The 19256-nt window shown below is 49.3% G+C and overlaps 1 protein-coding gene across 1 annotated transcript; it reads left to right on the forward strand.

Moving 5' to 3' along the window:
- Positions 364-13887, forward strand: CHMP7 (charged multivesicular body protein 7). The gene is made up of 10 exons (XM_005684006.3): positions 364-746; positions 2649-2820; positions 8500-8685; positions 8823-8956; positions 10107-10155; positions 10398-10517; positions 10803-10901; positions 11131-11191; positions 11952-12131; positions 12345-13887. The coding sequence occupies exons 1-10, from the start codon at positions 448-450 to the stop codon at positions 12395-12397; spliced, it is 1353 nt and encodes a 450-aa protein (XP_005684063.1). The 5' UTR covers positions 364-447; the 3' UTR covers positions 12398-13887.

Here is a 19256-nt window from a genome sequence, read left to right on the forward strand (position 1 = left end):
AGAACGGTGATCCACGCGGCGATCCTGGTGCCTCTGAGGCCCCTTAGCGACACTATCGAGTCCTAGTACCTGAAACCACCACAAGTTTGAGGCATAATCATTCGCCTCTCTACAACGCTCGGCCAAACTCTATGATTCTCGAGGGGGCGCGACGCTCACCTATCCGCCGCGCACGCGCGACGTCCTCCTTTCCGCACAAAGGCTGCGGGAGGAGGGGTCGGCGCAAGCGCTCTGAGCTTCTTAGAAAATAGGGTTATTATCTCGCCTCTTGGCGCAGGCCAGGTAAAGAGACGCATGCGCCGTGAGGACGTGAGAGACTTATTTCACGCGGTGGTGACGTAATGACAGAGGAGGAGGTGGCCCAGGAACGGAAGCCGGGAGGGAACCAGGGCGGAAGGGGACTAGGGCCAGGCTTGTGTTCGGTTCCTTGGCGGGGCTGGGGTTCCGATGTGGTCCCCGGAACGGGAGGCCGAGGCCCCGGCCGGGGGAGACCCGGCGGGCCTACTGCCCCCGGAGTGGGAGGAGGATGAGGAGCGCATGTCCTTCCTGTTCTCAGCCTTCAAAAGGAGTCGCGAGGTGAACAGCACCGACTGGGACAGCAAGATGGGCTTCTGGGCGCCGTTGGTGCTGAGCCACAGCCGCCGCCAGGGGGTGGTGCGCCTGCGTCTGCGGGACTTGCAGGAGGCCTTTCAACGCAAGGGCAGCGTCCCGTTGGGGCTGGCCACCGTGCTGCAGGACCTGCTGCGGTGAGGGCGGGCCCGGCCGGGGGGCGGGGCGGCTCTCCGCGGGCAGCGACCCAGGCAGTTCTCCCGGGCGCACCGCGCCCAGTCCCGGGTCTGGCTTCCAGGAGCCGTCTGTGTTTGCTCAGTGGGCTAAGGAGGCCAGGTTAGGGGTGTTTGGAGGGAATGGGAGGTGGGGTATGGAGGAAATTGAGGAGCCAGGATAGCCTGATTAGATGCGATCCAGACGGTAAGAGGAGAAGCCAGCCTGGCGGAGGTGACAGTGATCTGGACTGGAATCCCGTTATGTAGGGGCTTCCAAATGTGAATAACCCCACAACAGGAGGTCTGCGAGACAGGATTTATTGAACTAAGGAAGGGCGGAGCTAAGAAGAAAGTAGTGGTGGGGGAGAGGTGTGTAGGGACCTTGCCAACAGCCCCCTGGCACAGGTATTGTGTCTGGCCTGTCTTGGCTTGTCCTTGGCACAGGCTGTTTAGAGCGGAGGACATGACTGAGTATCTTGGTGATCCGAGAAGGTCCTGTAGGTGCTACCTGTGCTACAGGTGCAGGGTTTTTCTAGGTTCCTGAGGTGGGTAGCATGAACATCTAACAGATATACCGCACTTTGCTGTGTGCAGGTATTTTGCCTACATCATTTCATCTGGCTCCTTCAGCAGTCCTGCGGTGACAGAATTATCCTCTCAGACAGAAGCTGAGTCTGAGAGAGGTGCAGCAACTTACTGGGGGTTACACAGATGGTTAGAGGTTATGGCAGGGCTGGACCTGGGGTCTTCTGAGTCTCGAGCATTTGCACTCAGGTTGTATATGCCATATACTGAGCGGCCTCTCTAGCACAGTGACTTCGTCGGGGTCTGAGACTGACGAAGGTCAACTTTGATTTGTTGCTTTTAGCTCAACCCTCTTCCAAATTAAGAGATCTTCCTTCCTCCCAGCCCCCTTCCCTTGACTGACATTGATGGGGCAAGCCGTTTCTGGAACTTCTCGCACATGGGGCACAGGGTAGACAGTAGCTGAAAAAGTCAGTGAGGGGCAGGAAGAATCTGAGCTTCCTTATTACAACAGGACTGTCCTCTCCCACTTCCTACCCAGAGACCTGTAGTACCTCTTTTTCTCCTCTCCTGACTGCTGGCACCCCACTGAGGCCTCCTGATGTTTGACAGGGTCTGGGACCTGAAGAATTTCTGAGGGAGACATTTTTCCATAGAAGCAGCATAGCAGAGTAGTTAACAGCTTTGATTGAGGGCCAGATGGCCTGGGTGCAAATCCTGGCTCTGCCATATGCTAAATTATGTGACCGAGGGAAAAATATGTACCTCTCCAATAAGCCTCAGTTTGATCAGTTATAAAACATGATTGTACTTATGTTTATTTTGTGTATTTGAAGAGATACTCCTTAGCACCCCTTAGCACAGTGACTGGCCCATGGGAAGCATTCAGTAAAACTAGCTACTTATTACTAGGACTTTGAAATGCTTGTGCCTTATCTACACCCAAGCTTAGGACTAGCAGAAAACCCTTTCTCTGAACTGCTTTGTCTTCATCCTCATGTCTTGCCCTTGACACTAATCCATTATTGTTTTGAGCTCTATTCGTCAAGGGAAGTCTCAACACAGGCCCTGTGGCCTCCTGTGTCTCTGGAGCCTTATCAGAGAGCTTGCATTTTGGAGCCAAATTATAGTTTAGCTTTGGCCTCTGTTGTCTTCTCAGTCCCTCAGTTTTCTCTTGCCAAAAATTGTTGTGAGGCTTGGAGCTGGAGCGTAAACAGCACTGCTCACAGTAGCTGACATGAAGGTGCCTGGTAAATGGCACTTATGAAGATGACGATCACATTCCTCTTTGGGCTAAGGAGGGAGGTGGGGCCATTGCAGTAAAGCCTGCCACCTGCCCTTTTCTTTCTTCACCGGCAGTCGAGGGGAGCTGCAGCGGGAGTCTGACTTCATGGCCAGTGTAGACAGCAGCTGGATCTCCTGGGGGGTCGGAGTCTTCCTGCTGAAGCCCCTCAAGTGGACTCTTTCCAACATGCTAGGGGATCATAAGGTTCCTGCCGAGGAGGTGCTCGTGGCTGTGGAGCTTCTTAAGGTGGGTGCTCAGGAGTGAGAGGTCTGGGTGTCACCTGGGGTGATGACAGGACCCTCCACGTTTCTTGGGTGGCTTGGGTGAAACATTAGAAAAAGAACCGGTCTTTCTTATGGGTTGCCAGAGCTGATAACCGAGTTTATCTGACCTTCCTTTTGCTATACTTTGTAGCAATGAGTTGTTGGTTGGACTTGTACATTTCAAGGGTGAACCTCTATCTAGAAATTGTCAGTTACACACAGTTGAGTAATTTCTATATTTGTAGGGATTAATGATAAACTAAAGTTTAGAAAACTTGGTTGCCATTTCCTCTTTCAGCTTTGCCCTCCCCTAAATCAGTAAACTGGGCTTCCTTGGTGGCTCGGTGGTAAAGAACCCGCCTGCCAGTGCAGGAGATGCAGGTTCGATACCTGGATGAGGAAGATCCCCTGGAGAAGGAGGTGGCAAACCACTCCAATATTCTTGCCTGGGAAATCCCATGGACAGAGGAGCCTGGGTCGAAAAAAGTCCATGGGTCCCTACAGTCCATGGGTTGAAAAAGAGTTGGGCACAACTGAGTGACTAAACCGCAACAACAAATAAGCAAGCTAGGCTCGGATGTCCTTCTTTCTCCCTTGCTTACCACTGTCAAAGAAACCACCAGGCTCTTTTCCTTTGATGCTGTTCTGGCCATACAGCTTCCTCCCGGCCTGCCTTCTGTCCAAAGCCCAGAGCATGCCACTGATGCTTGACTTCTTCTTTTATCTACACCCTTGGCTCCTATGCAGCTCTCAGGCCACACCAGAGAGAGACACCAGCAAATCAACCACCTTAGATCAGCCCCATGGTCCTTCATTTCTGCTGGAAAAAATTGCTCTGGCACCAGGAGTGGGGCGCCTTCCAAAGTCCCAGCTTTAGGAGGGCCCTCGGAGCCACTCTGCTGCCTAGTGTTCCTGTCCCACCACCCCCCACCCCCCATCCCCCCCCCACACATGCGCTTCATGTTCTCTGCAGATGCTGCTCTGAGAACATAGAAAGAATCCCCTTAGTCGCACTTCAACTTTCTGTCTTACCGCTTCCAATTTGACCTCCTCTCAGCCCTGCTTCCTCCCCAAGCTCAGAGGATGAAGTGTCCTTCCTCTGTCCCCTATGTGCTCTCAAGTCTGTCCCAGCCCTTAGTGGCATCAGTGACCCTCCCAATCTGTATATTCCTTCTGCTCTTTCATGATCTTCTTCAGCCTGTAAACCCACCCCTGTTTTCCCATCTCAGGATGACTCCTTGTGGGACCTGAGGCCCCGACTAGTCACTGCTGTGTCTCCTTCTTAGGCAAGCTTTGCTGTCCCCACATCTTTACTTCCACACACACTTTTTTAAAAAGATTATTTGATTTTATTTTTGGCTGTGCTGGATCTTCGTGGCTGTGAGAGGGCTTTATCTCGTTGCAGCCAGCAGGGGCTATTCTCTAGTTCTGGCGCACGGGCTTACGTTGTGGTGGCTTCTCCTGCTGCGGAGCACAGGCTATAGGCAAATGGGCTCAGTAGTCGTGGCACATGGGCGTAGTTGTTCTATGGCATGTGAGATCTTCCTTGACCGGGGATGGAGCTTGTGTCCCCTGCATTGCAAGGCAGGTTCTTAACCACTGGACCCCCAGGGAAGCCCTCCACCTACTCTCTAACCCAGGGCAGACCTGCATCACCCCCACCGCTCCACCTGACTGTGGTGGGCAAGGTTATAGTAACCTTAAGTGTGTATGTGTGTGTGTGTGTGTGTGTGTGTCTTTATAAAGCTGACTGAACACAGTGTCTATAAAGTAGACTTGCAGACAGTGGTTATTTTTGAAACTCAAAAGCCCAACCTTCCCTGGTGGCTCAGTGGTAAAGAATCCACCTGCAATGCAGTAGACCTGGGTTTGACCCCTGGGTTGAGAAGACCCCCTGGAGAAAAGAATGGCTACCGACTCCAGTATTCTTGCCTAGAGAATCCCAAGGACAGAGGAGCCTGGTGGATTGCAGTCCATGGGGTTGCAAAGAGTCGGACACAACTGAGTGACTAACGTTTGAATGGCATAGTCACTTGAAGTCCAGCCTCAGAGCCCTGGAGGCTTCCACACAGCTGGGGCCAGGTCGCAACCTCCCCCCTACCCTCAGCCCCCCACCATGAGAAGCTCCAGTTTTTCCTCACCCTGACAGACAGCCCTCCTCCCTGCCACCTCACCCTGGGGATCAAGTCTCCAAAACCTACCTGCTCTCCCTGTCCCCTGGGATTTTTGACTAAGCAGCATGCATTTTCTTCAGGAAATCACCTCTCCCCCTCTACACTACCCTCCCTCTCAGCCTCCAGGGCTTGGCCAGGGACACACAGAAGCTGCTTGGTGGCTTAAGTGGTTCTGGGCCAGCCCTTTTTTCCTCCTTGTGGTCTTTTCCCTCAGGTGTTCTCCAACCTGGAGCAACAGGGGGTCCATCCATTTATCCTCACAGTTGTAGTTTTGGACTCAGTGTATTGAGAGCAAAGGCAGAGATGAGGGTAGAATGAGAGTGGAATCACAGAAATCTTCTAAGAACCAACAATTTTTGACAGCAGAGTAGTCTAATCCTCTTTAGGTAGAAAAATAAATCTGGCTCTTCAGGGGCATGGACTGTTAACTCTGTGTGGCTCAGACAGTAAAGCGTCTGCCTGCAATGCGGAAGACCCGGGTGTGATTCCTGGGTCGGGAAGACTCCCCTGGAGAAGGAAATGGCAATCCACTTCAGCACTCTTGCCTGGAAAATCCCATGGACGGAGGAGCCTGATAGGCTACAGTCCGTGGGGTCGCAAAGAGTCAGACGCAACTGAGCGACCTCACTTTCAGCTTACATCACTACACAGAACACTTTGATGCTTAATCTCATTCAGTGACATCTGCTACCAAATATATGATGACTTCAAATACATGGTTTTCTCCTGGGAAGGAGACTTGTTTTCATGTATGAAAAATAAAGGGTCTTATCTGGATATTTTTATAAAACAAAGAAAGCCTGTTTCTGAGGTTAACTGGCTTTCCCAAGTCTAAATGCAGAAAGCAGCCAGCAAGTGTTAATCTTATTTGAAAGAAATACAAAACAGTAAAAACTGCCCATAGAGATTGTGATTTGCAAAAATTGTGCAAAGAAAGTTGCCTTTCTTTTCATCCCATCTCCACCTCTTTGGGTACATTCCCTTCCCAGTTCTGTTTGCAGAAGCACACATCCCTTCTTATTGACCTTATTATGTTACTTTCCATCTTATCTTCTTGTTGGCGTTTAGTACTTCCTGAAATTCTTATTTACTTGTATTTTATCTTTCTCCCCCACCAGAAGGGAGAAGTTTCATGGGGCCTGGGAACGGTGCCTGGTACATAGTAGAGAGTCAGGAAATATTGGTTAACACAGTAAGTGAATATACACATACACAATTTGTTGTTGTTCAGTCACTCCGTCATGTTTGACTCTTGGCGATCCCATGGACTATAGCCTACCACCTGGTGGGCCTCTGTCCGTGGGATTCTCTAGGCAAAAATACTGGAGGGGGTAGCCATTTCCAGGGGATCTTACCAACCCAGGGATGGAACCTGTGTCTTCCGCATTGGCAGGTGGATTCTTCACCACTGAGCCACCAGGGAAGCCCGTATACATACATATGTATGCACATTTTTATCTAGAAATGTTACCTTATTTTACCTATTTGTCTACAACCAGCCTTTTTTTTTTTCCCCACCTTAATATATCATGAACACCCTTCTAGGTCCCTCCTACATGATACAGATCTACTCTATTCTTCTGGATGGCTGCATAATAATCTATGGACTCGCCACAATTTATCCAATAGTTACCACACAAATGGATATTTAAGTCATTCCAATTTCTCTCTGTTACAAAGAAAGACTTCTTTGACAGCCTTGTGCCTACATGTATACTCTTCACTTTTATTTTCTAGAAATGTATATGTACATTTTAAGTTTTAACAGAAATTACCAAATTACTTTTCAGAAGTTTGTACTAATTTACGCTTTCATGAAGATTACATTAAAGTACCCAGTCTCCTCACATCCTCGCCAGCACTGGATAACATAAGTCTTTTAAATTTTGTCAGTTTGATGAATAAAAATACTCCTTTTTGGAATTTGAGCATCTTTTCACCTATCCACTGGCCATTTACATATTCTCTCCTGTGAATTGCCTTTTTATAGCCTTTGCCTGTTTTTATTTTGGATTCTTTGTCTTTTATATTATTGGTGGGAGTTTTCTGTTTATTAAGGATGTGTGTGTGTGTGCATGCATGTGTGGGCTTAGTCACTCAGTCACGTCTGACTCTTTGCCACCCCACAGACTGTAGTCTGCATAGGAGACTCAGGTTCAATCCCTAGGTTGGGAAGATGCCCTGCAAGAGGGCATGGCAACCCGCTCCAGTTTTCTTGCCTAGAGAATCCCATGGACAGAGGAGCCTGGCTGGCTACAGTCCATGGGGTCGCAAAGAACTGGACATGACAGAAAAACTACACTTTCATATATGTATATATATAAAAGATACATTTAGTATTAAGAGTTTAATATTGTCTTTCAGTTTCTTGTTTTCATTTTTACTTATGATGTCTTCTACATGTAAAAGTTTTTATATTTCTATAGATTTTTCAAATTTTCCTTTTTGGCTACTGAATTTCTGCTCTTACTTAGAAAGGCGTAACTTTTCTGCTCTTGCCTAGAAAGACATAACCCTCTACTTCAAAGGTTAATAAGATTTTTCTTTTAAGCATTTTCTTCAAATATTTTATGCTTTCATTTTCTCAATTTAAATGGTAATAATGTAGTAGGTATTTTTGTATATGTGGTGAAGAAGACTCAGACTTCATGCTGCTGCTTGTGACTATTCCTCTTCCTGAGATGACCTTCCCACCAACATCCCACATAATGACTTACCTATGGGATTCTGCTCAACAACTATTATTTTCTGAGCAATTGCTGAACTCCTGGGTAGTCCTTCTCTGTATTTTCATAGCATCCTGTGCATACTTCAGTACATATTTCTTATTTGCAGAAGACTGAAAGAGTAATTTCCACGAAGGAGGAAGACAGTGGCATTGTTTCTGGGAACCTGTGTTTCTTAGACTTCTCATCTAAGTCTAAAGATTCCTAAATTCTCATGAAAATTCCATCCCAATACTTCCCTCTTGGAGCTCTTTCTAGACTCAGTACTGTTCCAGTTTGCAGGATTCCCATTTGGCATAAAAGTGGAGAGACCGGGACTGGCTGGGAGTTTATAGACATCATCTCCATCCACCTTCTCCAGCTTGCCAAGGACCAGTGAGAGCGACTGGTTCAGGATCACACAGGCTGGCCTGACCACCAGCCTCGGCTCTCCATCTGTGGCCATGCTACCACACCACAGTGCTTCATTCTTCCCTTGGGGGCCCATAGGCAAGAGAGATGCAGGAACGTGGAGTCCCAAATGGAAGGGCAAGCCAAGTTGGCTCCCAACATACCATGTGCCTTATTTCACCCATGCTCACCAGACATTCCTCCAGGGTTTAAGAAAAACATGAATCCTTTTTCCTTTTCCAAAGCTGAGGACAGGTTGGGTGCTCCCCTCCTCTTACCTTGTGTGATCGTGGATCTGAAACACGGCTCAGGGCTTTCTGGTTTCTGGGGGCAGCGATCCCTCCCCGCAAGCACTTTGCACTTCCCCTGCAGGAGAAGGCTGAGGAGGTGTACCGTCTGTATCAGAACTCCCCGCTCTCCTCGCACCCCGTGGTGGCCCTGTCAGAGCTCAGCACCCTGTGTGCAGGCTCCTGTCCGGACGAGAGGACCTTCTACCTGGTGTTGCTGCAGCTACAGAAAGAGAAGCGGGTCACCGTCCTGGAGCAGAATGGGGAGAAGGTACAGGAACGCGTTCCTTCTCCCCTCACTCCCCGAGACCTTGTCCACTGTGTGCTGACATAGCCGCCAGCACCCCTGCCCAGGGGTTTCTCAGCATTCGGGGTCAGAGCAGCAGTAATTTGTCCCTGTCTGTTCAGATCGTGAAGTTTGCCCGAGGCCCCCACGCCAAGGTCTCTCCTGTCAACGACGTGGATGTCGGGGTCTACCAGCTGATGCAGAGTGAACAGCTGCTGTCCCGCAAGGTGGAGTCCCTGTCGCAAGAAGCCGAGAGGTAACTCCCCCGAGCTGAGTGCCCCAGACCCCACCCTGGCCGGCCCTCAGAGCCGGCAAAGCACTGGCGACCGTGGGCTCTGTAAAAAGAAGAATTAAGGTTATATTTTGCTGATTAGGAAAGTACTAACTGCTCAGTGCAACAGTCACAGAAAGCACCAATTATCACAAAGGAAAACAAAATGAATTCTTCCCCCTGCGGGTGCAGCTGTTAGCACTGTGTTTATATTCTTCCAAGCCATCATCCATTTAACCAGTGTTTACTGAGCCAGGCCTTATCTTGGGGATGTGTTGAGTTGGCCGAAGAGTTCATTCAGGTTTTTTGGTAAGATCTTACCGAAAAACCTGAATGAACTCTTAGCCAGCCCAATAGTAGTGAATGCGCCAGGTATATACAGCCTTCTGGGGGTCTTGGTAAGGGACCCCTGCCCTTCCCCTCAGATGACCAGGCAAGACATCCCTGCTGAAGACATGTAAGCACTTCCCCGAAAGGTAGGCTATATAGAATCAGAATCAGAATGTGCTTGTTCACACCCTCTTACAGCGGGAGAATCCCCACCTTGTGGGAATGCCAAGGTCATTGGAGGTGTTAGGAAGTCATTCCCTGCCTGCTGGCTTTCCAGGTGGTGCTAGTGGTAAAGAGTCTGCCTACCAGTTGCAGGAGACATAAGAGACTAGGGTTCGATCCCTGGGTCGGGAAGATCCCCTGAAGGGGAGCATGTCAGCCCCCTCCAGTGCTCTTGCCTGGGAAAATCCCATGTACAGAAGAGCCTGGCAGGCTATAGTCTGTGTGGTCACAAAGAGTCAGACACGACTGAAGCAACTTAGCACACCCTACATGCCAGCTCCCAGGATGGCAGTCTGTCTTTAAGGCACCTTGTCGATCTGTTTTCCCTCTCTGTGAACTGAAATAACTTTTCCTTGGTCGTTTACCTTCCCCACATGCAGACCTCCCCTCCCAGCTCATATTTCAACCTGCTGCAGGGGTTTGGGCATGGGCGGTTGGGCATCATTTTTCTGGCCCTTGGGTGAAATGAATTTGCTTTTCAGATTTGAAAAGTACCTTCACCAAAAGTCCTACTTGTAGGGACACTTGAGGACCCTGCCATCCCCCTCCTATGGCCTCGTCATTTTTAGCTGTCCCTTTGTAGGTATAAAGAAGAAGCCCGCCGGGCATGCCGAGCAGGGAAGAAGCAGCTGGTGAGTTTTGTCTCCCCACTCCCCACCCCCAGCTGTGTCCTGGTGCCCTAGGATGGCAGTGAGAGGAGCCCAGTTCAGAAAGCAGCCTTCTCAAGGCTAGCAGAACGTCTGTGGGTGGCCCAGGCATCATGATGGCTTGCTTTACAAACCCGGGGTGGGTCTTACCTTCTGAGAAGGGCTCTCTTCCTTGGGCCCTTTGGCCTACCTGGTTTGTCCCTAACCATGTCTCTATGCCCCACTAGGCCCTGAGGTCTCTCAAGGCCAAGCAGCGGACAGAGAAGCGCATCGAGGCCCTGCATGCCAAGCTGGACACAGTTCAAGGCATCCTGGACCGGATCTATGCCTCGCAGACAGATCAGATGGTAGCCACCACCCCTCTGCCCCAGTGTTTGGCCAGTTCTGTGCAGTGTCCGCCCCTTCTCCCTTCCACTGAGGCTTTGCTGTCTGGAGAAGGCTGGGGTTCTTTCAGGATATGGTTGGGACTACCTTTGCCCCTCCTGTTGGGAAGTTTTGGGCTCAGTTGACATGGGGTGAATCGTGCATGGGTAAGGGGAAAAAAACCCAAAGCTGTCTTCTGGAGACAGAACAATGTAGTCTGTGTTTTGCCCAGTGTTCTTCATCTCCACTGACCACTGCTTTCTCTTTAGGTTTTCAATGCCTATCAGGCCGGGGTGGGAGCGCTGAAACTCTCCATGAAGGATGTCACAGTGGAGAAGGCGGAGAGCCTTGTGGATCAGATCCAGGAGGTATGGGGGCTGGGCAGGGCACGTACCTATACCGGACAATTCTGAGGACAGAAGTGACTTTGTTGTATTGATACTTCTTTCCCCAACTGTTGACCTTGTGAACTTGAGGAAGCTTCCCCCAATTCTCAGATGGGGCAGCGCTACTTTGTAACCCTGAACATTGAAACCCAAAGACTGAGATCTCCAGAGATGCATTCAGAGTTCACGGTCTGGTGCTTTTCTCTTGCAGCTGTGTGACACCCAGGACGAAGTTTCTCAGACACTGGCTGGCGGGGTAACCAATGGCCTAGGTGAGTTGACAAGATGATTTTGTCGTCTTTCCTTTCTAAGCAGACTTCGCCTCTCTGTGCAGGGATAGGTCTGGCCAGGATCAGTTCTCCTAATGCAGGCAGGGCTCTCCCCCATCTCCAGGGCTTCTCTGCAGGAGTAATGGGAAGGAATTGGCCTTTCCTCCTCGACAGGCTGTTGACCCGCCCTTCAGCACTCCAGGGCCCCTTACTCCCTGGGCATCTTCCTAGGGCAAGGAGAAGTAGGGTCAGTTCCTTGGTGTAAACAAAATAAACCTCCTCAATGACTTAGCTCTGTGTGTGGACAAAGAGTATCTGCTCGAAGGTGCCCTTTGCCTCCCAACTCACATGATTGATTTATTGATTGATTGGCTGTGCTGAGTCTTTGTTGCCGCACATGGGCTTTCTCTAGTTGCAGTAAGCGAGGGCTGCTCTCTAGTTGCGGGGTTCAGGCTTCTCTTGTCATGGAGCACAGGCTCTCTACAGTGCAGGCTCAGTAGCTGTGGCACACGGGCTTAGTTGCCCCACGGCCTGTGGGATCTTCCTAGACCAGGGATTGAACCTGTGTTCCCTACATTGGCAGGCAGACTCTTAACCACTTGACCACCAGGGAATCCCATCACACAGCTTTTTTAAATAATCCTTCAAGAAGATCTGGGCATCTTTGGTAAAGCTGAGCTGGGTTTGCTGTCCACAGTCCTTTATCATTAATGCATTTCCTCCCTGGACTTCCATGTGTCCTTATGTCATCTCTTCTCGCCAGACTTTGACAGTGAGGAGCTGGAGAAGGAGTTGGACATCCTGCTTCAGGACACCACCAAAGAACCTTCGGATCTGCCCGACAACCCCCAGGAGACGTTTTATATCAACAGTGTGCCTAACACTAGGATCTCAGATGCCGAACTTGAAGCTGAACTTGAGAAACTGTCCTTATCAGAGGGAGGTAGGGAGCTGTGTTCCCAGGGTGGCTGGTGGGCTTGTGACCCTCTGGCTCACGGTTAATGGGTCCCAACACGCTTGCTCCCTCTGCCAGGGTACCAAATGGGGGAAGGGAGTCCTGGGCTCCTTATTTATATTAAGACTCAGTCCCTTAAACACTGGGGTGCTTTCATCTCAGAGATCTGCCATAGAGTTCAGCCATTTCGTCTCCCTGCAGGTTTGGTCCCAAGCAGGAAATCTCCAAAAAGACAATTGGAACCAACTCTCTAAAGCCATTGTAGGACCCTCAAGTGAAGGACCCTCACGTCAGAGAGAGACCAGGCTTGCGTGTATGTGTGTGTGTGTACATAGTTATTTAAACGAGAAACTCGGAATGTGTTGGGAAGAGGAGGAAGGACAAGCGCTCCTGCATCTGGATGTCGCCACTTACCATGGGACACTTAGAGTTTCTGGAAGCGTGCGCCCAAGGCGTGCTGCCAGCCGGGGTCATGGCCCTGCCTGCTCATCTTTCTAGTGCCACAGTTTATACGGTTCTGTGTGTGCCCTGTCGTCTCTCATAGCCTGCAGTCCTGCCACGGGCTCAGTTAGGTTTGTCTTCCCCCACCAGCCTCATTCTGGCCAGCGAAGGCGAAAGAGTTTGTGCAGGTTTGCCAAATCAGAGTCTGTCCTCATGGCCCCTCCCCGCGCCCCACGTGTTTAGAGGAGTTTATTCTGTCTGTTGGTCCGGTGCACAGCTCCCAGCCCCTCTCTGTTCCCTCTGGTAATGAGAAGGAGGAGACTCAAACAGCTGCCACTTTAGGGAGAAACGCACAGTGTAAAACAAGGGGGGAAACGCCAGTTCCTTCCCATTGCTCCTGTGGAGAAGCCCGGGAGAGAGAGGAGTGGGGAAGAGCCCTGCCTGCACTAGGGCTCCCTGGGGTCCATTGTCAGATTCTCCAGGTGTTCAGAAAGAGAGGTCACCCCCAAGTGGCTCAGAGTCATGATAGTTGGAGAGGGGTCTCGTAGGGTTGATGAACACAGCTGCCTCTTCCATGTTATGCAAAAGAACATCTGTTGACTGGAGAAAGGGTTACTCTGGGTCTTTTGAACTTGACAGAAGCCCAGGTGACTACAGGGCCCCAGGAATCCGAACCCCATCTGCTTTCTTAAAAAAGGTGTCTTTGCCTTGCCCCCATGGTGAATAACTTAAATATAACTTTAACACAAATCAGAAGAGTCCACACAACAGCAAACCTCCCCTTCGTGAGCCTGGCAGAAAAACACAGGTTCTTTTGTTTGAATTTCAAAAGCATCTTATGTTGTGGCCCAACGCTCAGGGCAGGGCATCTGAGCCAGGATGTGCAATAGAAGCAGAAGACGGTGGCCTTGACCACGTCAGCTGTGTGCTTCCCCGGTCCTGCTCTGCACCCAGCCCCGCCTCCTGGAGGCCCATCTTCCTACTTCCTTTGATGAGTAGGGGAGGATGGTGGGGGGACAGGCAGGAGAGGGTCTGAATTTGCTGGCAGCAGGGAGAAGAAAAAACACCAGCCACACTGCTGCCCTGCCACAGTCCCAGACGCCTGCCTGGCCCCTGGCCCTGCCCCTCCCGCTGGGGGTGGCGGAGAGTGAGGGGAGGCATCTGCTCCAGGCCAGGAGCACTATCACTGTTCCACAAATTTCTCTCCCACTCGGCCTTGGGAAACTGATATGTTGGGGGTAAAAAGAAACAATCACTATTTTTTCTTTTTTTATCTGGTAAATAATTAAAAGAAAAAGCCCGAGCGCTTCGTCTTCCTCTGTCTTTCATTTTTTTCTCCTTTGAACTGTTTATTTTGTATTGGGGTATATGGGCTTCCTTGGTGGCTCAGTTGGTAAAAAGTCTGCCTACGATGTAGGAGACCCAGGTTTGATCCCTGGGTGGGAAGTTCTCCTGGAGAAGGGAATGGCTACCCATTCCAGTATTCTTGACTGGAGAATCCCATGGACACAGGAGCCTGGCAGCCTACAGTCCTTTGGGGCACAAGAGTTAGACCCAGCTTAGCAACTCAAACCACCACCACCATACCCGATTAACAAACAATGTGATAGTTTCAGCTGAACAGCAAAGGGACTCAGCCTCAGATGTACATCCATTCTCCCCCAAACTCCCCTCCAATCCAGGCTGCCACACAACATTTAGCAGCATTCCATGTGCTATACCGGAGAAGGCAATGGCACCCCACTCCAGTACTCTTGCCTGGAAAATCCCGTGGATGGAGGAGCCTGGTGGGCTGCAGTCCATGGGGTTGTGAAGAGTCGGACATGACTAAGTGACTGCACTTTCACTTTTCACTTTCATGCATTGGAGAAGGAAATGGCAACCCACTCCAGTGTTCTTGCCTGGAGAATCCCAGGGACGGTGGAGCCTGGTGGGCTGCCATCTATGGGGTCACACGGAGTTGGACGCAACTGAAGCAACTTAGCAGCAGTAGCAGTAGCAGCAGCAGCATGTGCTATGCAGAAGGTAGGTCCTTGGTTATCCATTTTAAATATAGCAGTACATACCTGTCCATCCCAAACTCCCTAGCTATCCCTTCCACCCCTCTTTCCCCCTGCCCCCCCTACCCCGGCAACCATAAGTTCAAGATGTCTGTTCTTTAGATTGTCCAAGCACCCTGTTCCTGCTCCCTGATCCTCCCCTGCAGTGTACACAAACTGGCGCCACAGGAGAAGGCTGGCTGGCTCCCAAGCAGGTGTCCTGAGTTGCTGTGAAAGTGGTCAGCCTACCCTATTGCTCTCTCAGGCTGACACTGTTATTCAGTGACCTCCTTTATTTAAGAGTGTGCCATCATTTTCCTTACTCTCTTCCCAGCTCTCTTTCCTCTGCCTGTATGACCATATTTTAGCCTGGCACCAGTATTTATTCAGCACATGTTACACCTGTGGGGTTTGTCATCCTTGAGGGGAGACAGGCTTTGAACCTGAGAGCAGAGCTAGAACAGACTGGAAGTTCTGCCGCAGCACTAGGTACGTCAGCAGGTGAACCAAACAGGGAAAGGAGTCATGAGGAGCCTGGAGCAGAGACAGTTGGAACCGAATAGAGTGAAGATCCTGGGTGGAGAAGATCCCCAGGAAGAGGAGAATAGCAACCCACTCCAGTATTCTTGTCGGAAAAATCTCGGACAGGAGCCTGGCGGGCTACAGTCCACGGGGCCAGAGTGGGACACAACCGATAGACTGAACACAGAGTGAAGGTGGGCCAAGTTCTCCAGCGTGGAGCTGAGGTAGGGAACCCACTCCACCTCCCAAAGCAGTCGAGTGCCCAGACTATGAGCCTCTTATCTGTTCTCCTGTTACTTTCTCCTGCTGACCTGAGCTGCTAAGGAGTCCTGGTTTCAGTGTTTCAGCCTGGTTCTTCACTATGGGACAGGAAATTAAAAGAAGAGGTTTGAGTCTAGGCTGGATCAGACTGAAGACAGGAAGCCACCTGCTGGCGGGGACTGCATTTTCAGCATGGGATCCCCTTGGGGGGCCTGGGTCTGGCCTCAGGAGCCTCCGCTTGGAGCTGACTCAGTTTACTAAGGGAATTGGTGAGTTTTCCTCTGTGTGGAGAGAAATCACATCCACAGAGCTGAATCAGGTTCAGACACTGCCCTGTGGGGTCCAGACACACAGCATGGACTTAAGGGCTCAGGGAGGCTTCATTTAAAGAGGCTACAGCCCCGTTCTCATTTCCCTTGAATACTTCCTTGGGTTTTTAGAATCTTGTCAAGTAATCTATAAGTTTTAGAATGCCATCTATCCGTGATTCCACTGAGATCACATTGAGAAAATGTAACGAATCAGGTGGGGACTGGTCCTGACTGGGTATCAGGAAATCTGTTTTCAGTTCTCACCTTGTTTGTGAGCGCTCAGTCGCTCAGTCATGTCTGACTCTTTTGTGACCCCATGGACTGTAGCCTGCCAGGCACCTCTGTCCATGGGATTTCCCCTCCCAGGCAAGAATACTGGAGTGGGTTGTCATTTCCACCTTAGCCACTAACTAGTAGCTTTGGAAACCGGCCTCTCCCTTCTTAGCTGTAAAGAGGAGCAGACAAGGTGACTCTGGAAATTCTGATTCTCCTAAGGTCCCTCTGGGTGGCCTGCTTCTCCCTTCTCTTGAATCCTTGCTGTCTTGTGACAAGAATTGGGGAAGTGCCACAGAAATACCTGCAAAAGTGGCTGGGGAGTCCCTAGCCCCTGCCAGCTGGGGACATTGATGTGTTTGGAGGGTGTTGGGTGAGGATGTGTTGCTGGGAGCAAAGGTCGGGGGGCGCAGCCTCAGAACCTTCTGGGCCTCCCAGAAAGCAGCTCTTGGCCAGAGGCCTGTGGCTGGGTGGGCTCTGAGGTTGGTCACCCAGTCGTGGGAGGGCCCAGGAAGAGTGAAGCTTATGTGATAATAACTGTTGCTTGAAGGGTGGAGAGAGCATCCAAGACTGAGCAGACCCCCAGAAAGAGATCAGGATGTTCTGGTTCAATCTGCTGGAAAGTCATCAAGGCCATCGGAAAAGAGCCATTTAGAAGGATGTGGCCACTGGCACAGCTGCTGATGCAAAAGGAATCCAAACACAACTTGGCCTTGGGGTTGATGGGGGAGTTTGGCAACCCTCTTTTCTTTTGAAGTATTTTACTGTTTTCTCTACCACTGTCTCATTTTGACTCAAGTTGCAACTACTCTTTGGGAGAAATGGGGTTCCTTTTATCCTCCTACATGGAAAAAATAGGTACCCAATACCCAAGGATGAGAGTCTGAAGGAGCCTTAACAATTAGAGGCAAAACCATGTTTTCATAGCCAAGGACACGGAAGCTTAGGCGACTGGCCCAAAGCATAGAGTTCACGCGGGAATTCAGGGCTGCTAACTTTCAGGCTATTCTCTGTGTTACACTAGGCTCTTCCTAAGGCCAACTGTCCAAACCACATCACTCCAAAGTACTTTCCGTGATTGGTGTTGGGTACATGGGTGGTTGGTGGTCAGTTGTGTCCGTGCTTTGAGCTGGCAGAGCAGCTTCCTCTGGCTGTCAGCGCTGTGATTACACAGATTTCTGTGGGTAGAAAACCGCCTCCTAACTGGCTGACCAGTTTCCAATTTTGAGGAAAACCAAGGACAGTCTTCACATGGTTCCTTTGCTGATAGTCACTACAACTTGAGTCTTTTTTATTTGTATTTTGTAGCAGGCACATCAACGGTGTAGAAAATTCGCAGCTCTGGGCTGCACACCAGTTCCTGAAGGAGCCAGACTCAGGGCCCTCATGAGATAACCAGTGGGTGATTAGATGACACCAACCATTCCCCCAAGGGACCCCCAAAGCATGTCGTGAACTCCTGTTGCTTACTGTTTAGTCACTAAGTTGTATCCAACTCTTTTGTGACCCTATGGTCTGTAGCCCGCCAGGCTCCTCTGTCCATGGGATTTTCTAAGCAAGAATACTGGAGTGGGTTGCCATTTCCTCTTTTTTTTTTGGTTTTTTTTTTTTTTTTTTTCTTTTCATATATATATTTTATTGAACTATAGTTTACTTACAATATTTCAAGTGCACAGCAAGATGATTCAGTTATACATATACACATATATCATTTTTGAAATTATTTTCCATTATAGGTTATACAAGATTTTTTTTTTTTTTTGGCTATTTCAAAGCAAGATTTAATCTCTTCACACTTATAAACCAACAAAAAGACAAACTTGATTTTTTTTTTTTTATTTTATCTTATCTATATTTTGCTGGACTCTTATTTTAAAAGAAATGTACTTGTAGTAAAATTTAAATAATTTCTAGGGAGTGTGCCCATATTGTATTATTATTTTTTTTAAATTTTAAAATCTTTAATTCTTACATGCGTTCCCAAACATGAACCCCCCTCCCACCTCCCTCCCCATAACATCTCTCTGGGTCATCCCCATGCACCAGCTCCAAGCATGCTGTATCCTGCATCAGACATAGACTGGCGATTCAATTCTTACATGATAGTATACATGTTAGAATGTCATTCTCCCAAATCATCCCACCCTCTCCCTCTCCCTCTGAGTCCAAAAGTCCATTATACACATCTGTGTCTCTTTCCCTGTCTTGCATACAGGGTCGTCATTGCCATCTTCCTAAATTCCATATATATGTGTTAGTATACTGTATTGGTGTTTTTCTTTCTGGCTTACTTCACTCTGTATAATCGGCTCCAGTTTCATCCATCTCATCAGAACTGATTCAAATGAATTCTTTCTTACGGCTGAGTAATACTCCATTGTGTATATGTACCACAGCTTTCTTATCCATTCATCTGCTGATGGACATCTAGGTTGTTTCCATGTCCTAGCTATTATAAACAGTGCTGCGATGAACATTGGGGTACATGTGTCTCTTTCAATTCTGGTTTCCTCAGTGTGTATGCCCAGCAGTGGGATTGCTGGGTCATAAGGGAGTTCTATTTGCAATTTTTAAAGGAATCTCCACACTGTTCTCCATAGTGGCTGTACTAGTTTGCATTCCCACCAACAGTGTAGGAGGGTTCCCTTTTCTCCACACCCTCTCCAGCATTTGCCATTTCCTCTTCCAAGTGATCTTCCCAAGCCAGATATGGAACCCGTGATTCCTACAACTCCTGCATTGGCAGGCAGATTCTTTACCACCTCATACTGCAGCATGAGCACACCTCAGCTAGCAGATTCCCATTGCTCTGCATGTGTGATGAATGTTGGCTGGCTTACTGGGTGATCACATGATAGGCTAGCCTGGAATAATAGAAACATATTTAGATTATACATGTTGGAAGAGAATTCAGGCGTGCAAAATATCATGCTGCAGTTCTAAACCCAGTAAAGTTAAAAATGAACAAATCCAGGTTTTTGTGCCTGTGATATATGAACTAACACAGCAGTGGAGGAAAGAAGAAAACTTAATTTTATTTATTTATTGATGGCTGTGCTGGGTCTTCACTGCTGCATGCAGGTTTTCTCTAGCTGCAGCGATCGGGGGCTACTCTGTAATTGCAGTGAGCGGGCTTCTCACTGTGTTGGTTCTCTTATTGCAGAGCACACGCTCTTAAGCAAAGTCTCTGTAGTTGTGGCGCATGAGCTTTGTTGCTCCATAGCATGTGGGATTTTCCAGGGCAAGGGATCGAACCTATGTCCCTG

This window comes from Capra hircus, chromosome 8 (genome assembly GCF_001704415.2).
Source record: "Capra hircus breed San Clemente chromosome 8, ASM170441v1, whole genome shotgun sequence".
Classification (NCBI taxonomy): Eukaryota; Metazoa; Chordata; class Mammalia; order Artiodactyla; family Bovidae; genus Capra; species Capra hircus.

Excerpts from the sequence above, each read along its gene's own strand:
- CHMP7 (XM_005684006.3), top strand. The coding sequence starts at position 448 with ATGTGGTCCCCGGAACGGGAGGCCGAGGCCCCGGCCGGGGGAGACCCG. Across the intron at positions 10,518-10,802 it reads CCTCGCAGACAGATCAGATG|GTTTTCAATGCCTATCAGGC; the intron begins GTAGCCACCACC and ends CTTTCTCTTTAG. Across the intron at positions 11,192-11,951 it reads CGGGGTAACCAATGGCCTAG|ACTTTGACAGTGAGGAGCTG; the intron begins GTGAGTTGACAA and ends TCTTCTCGCCAG.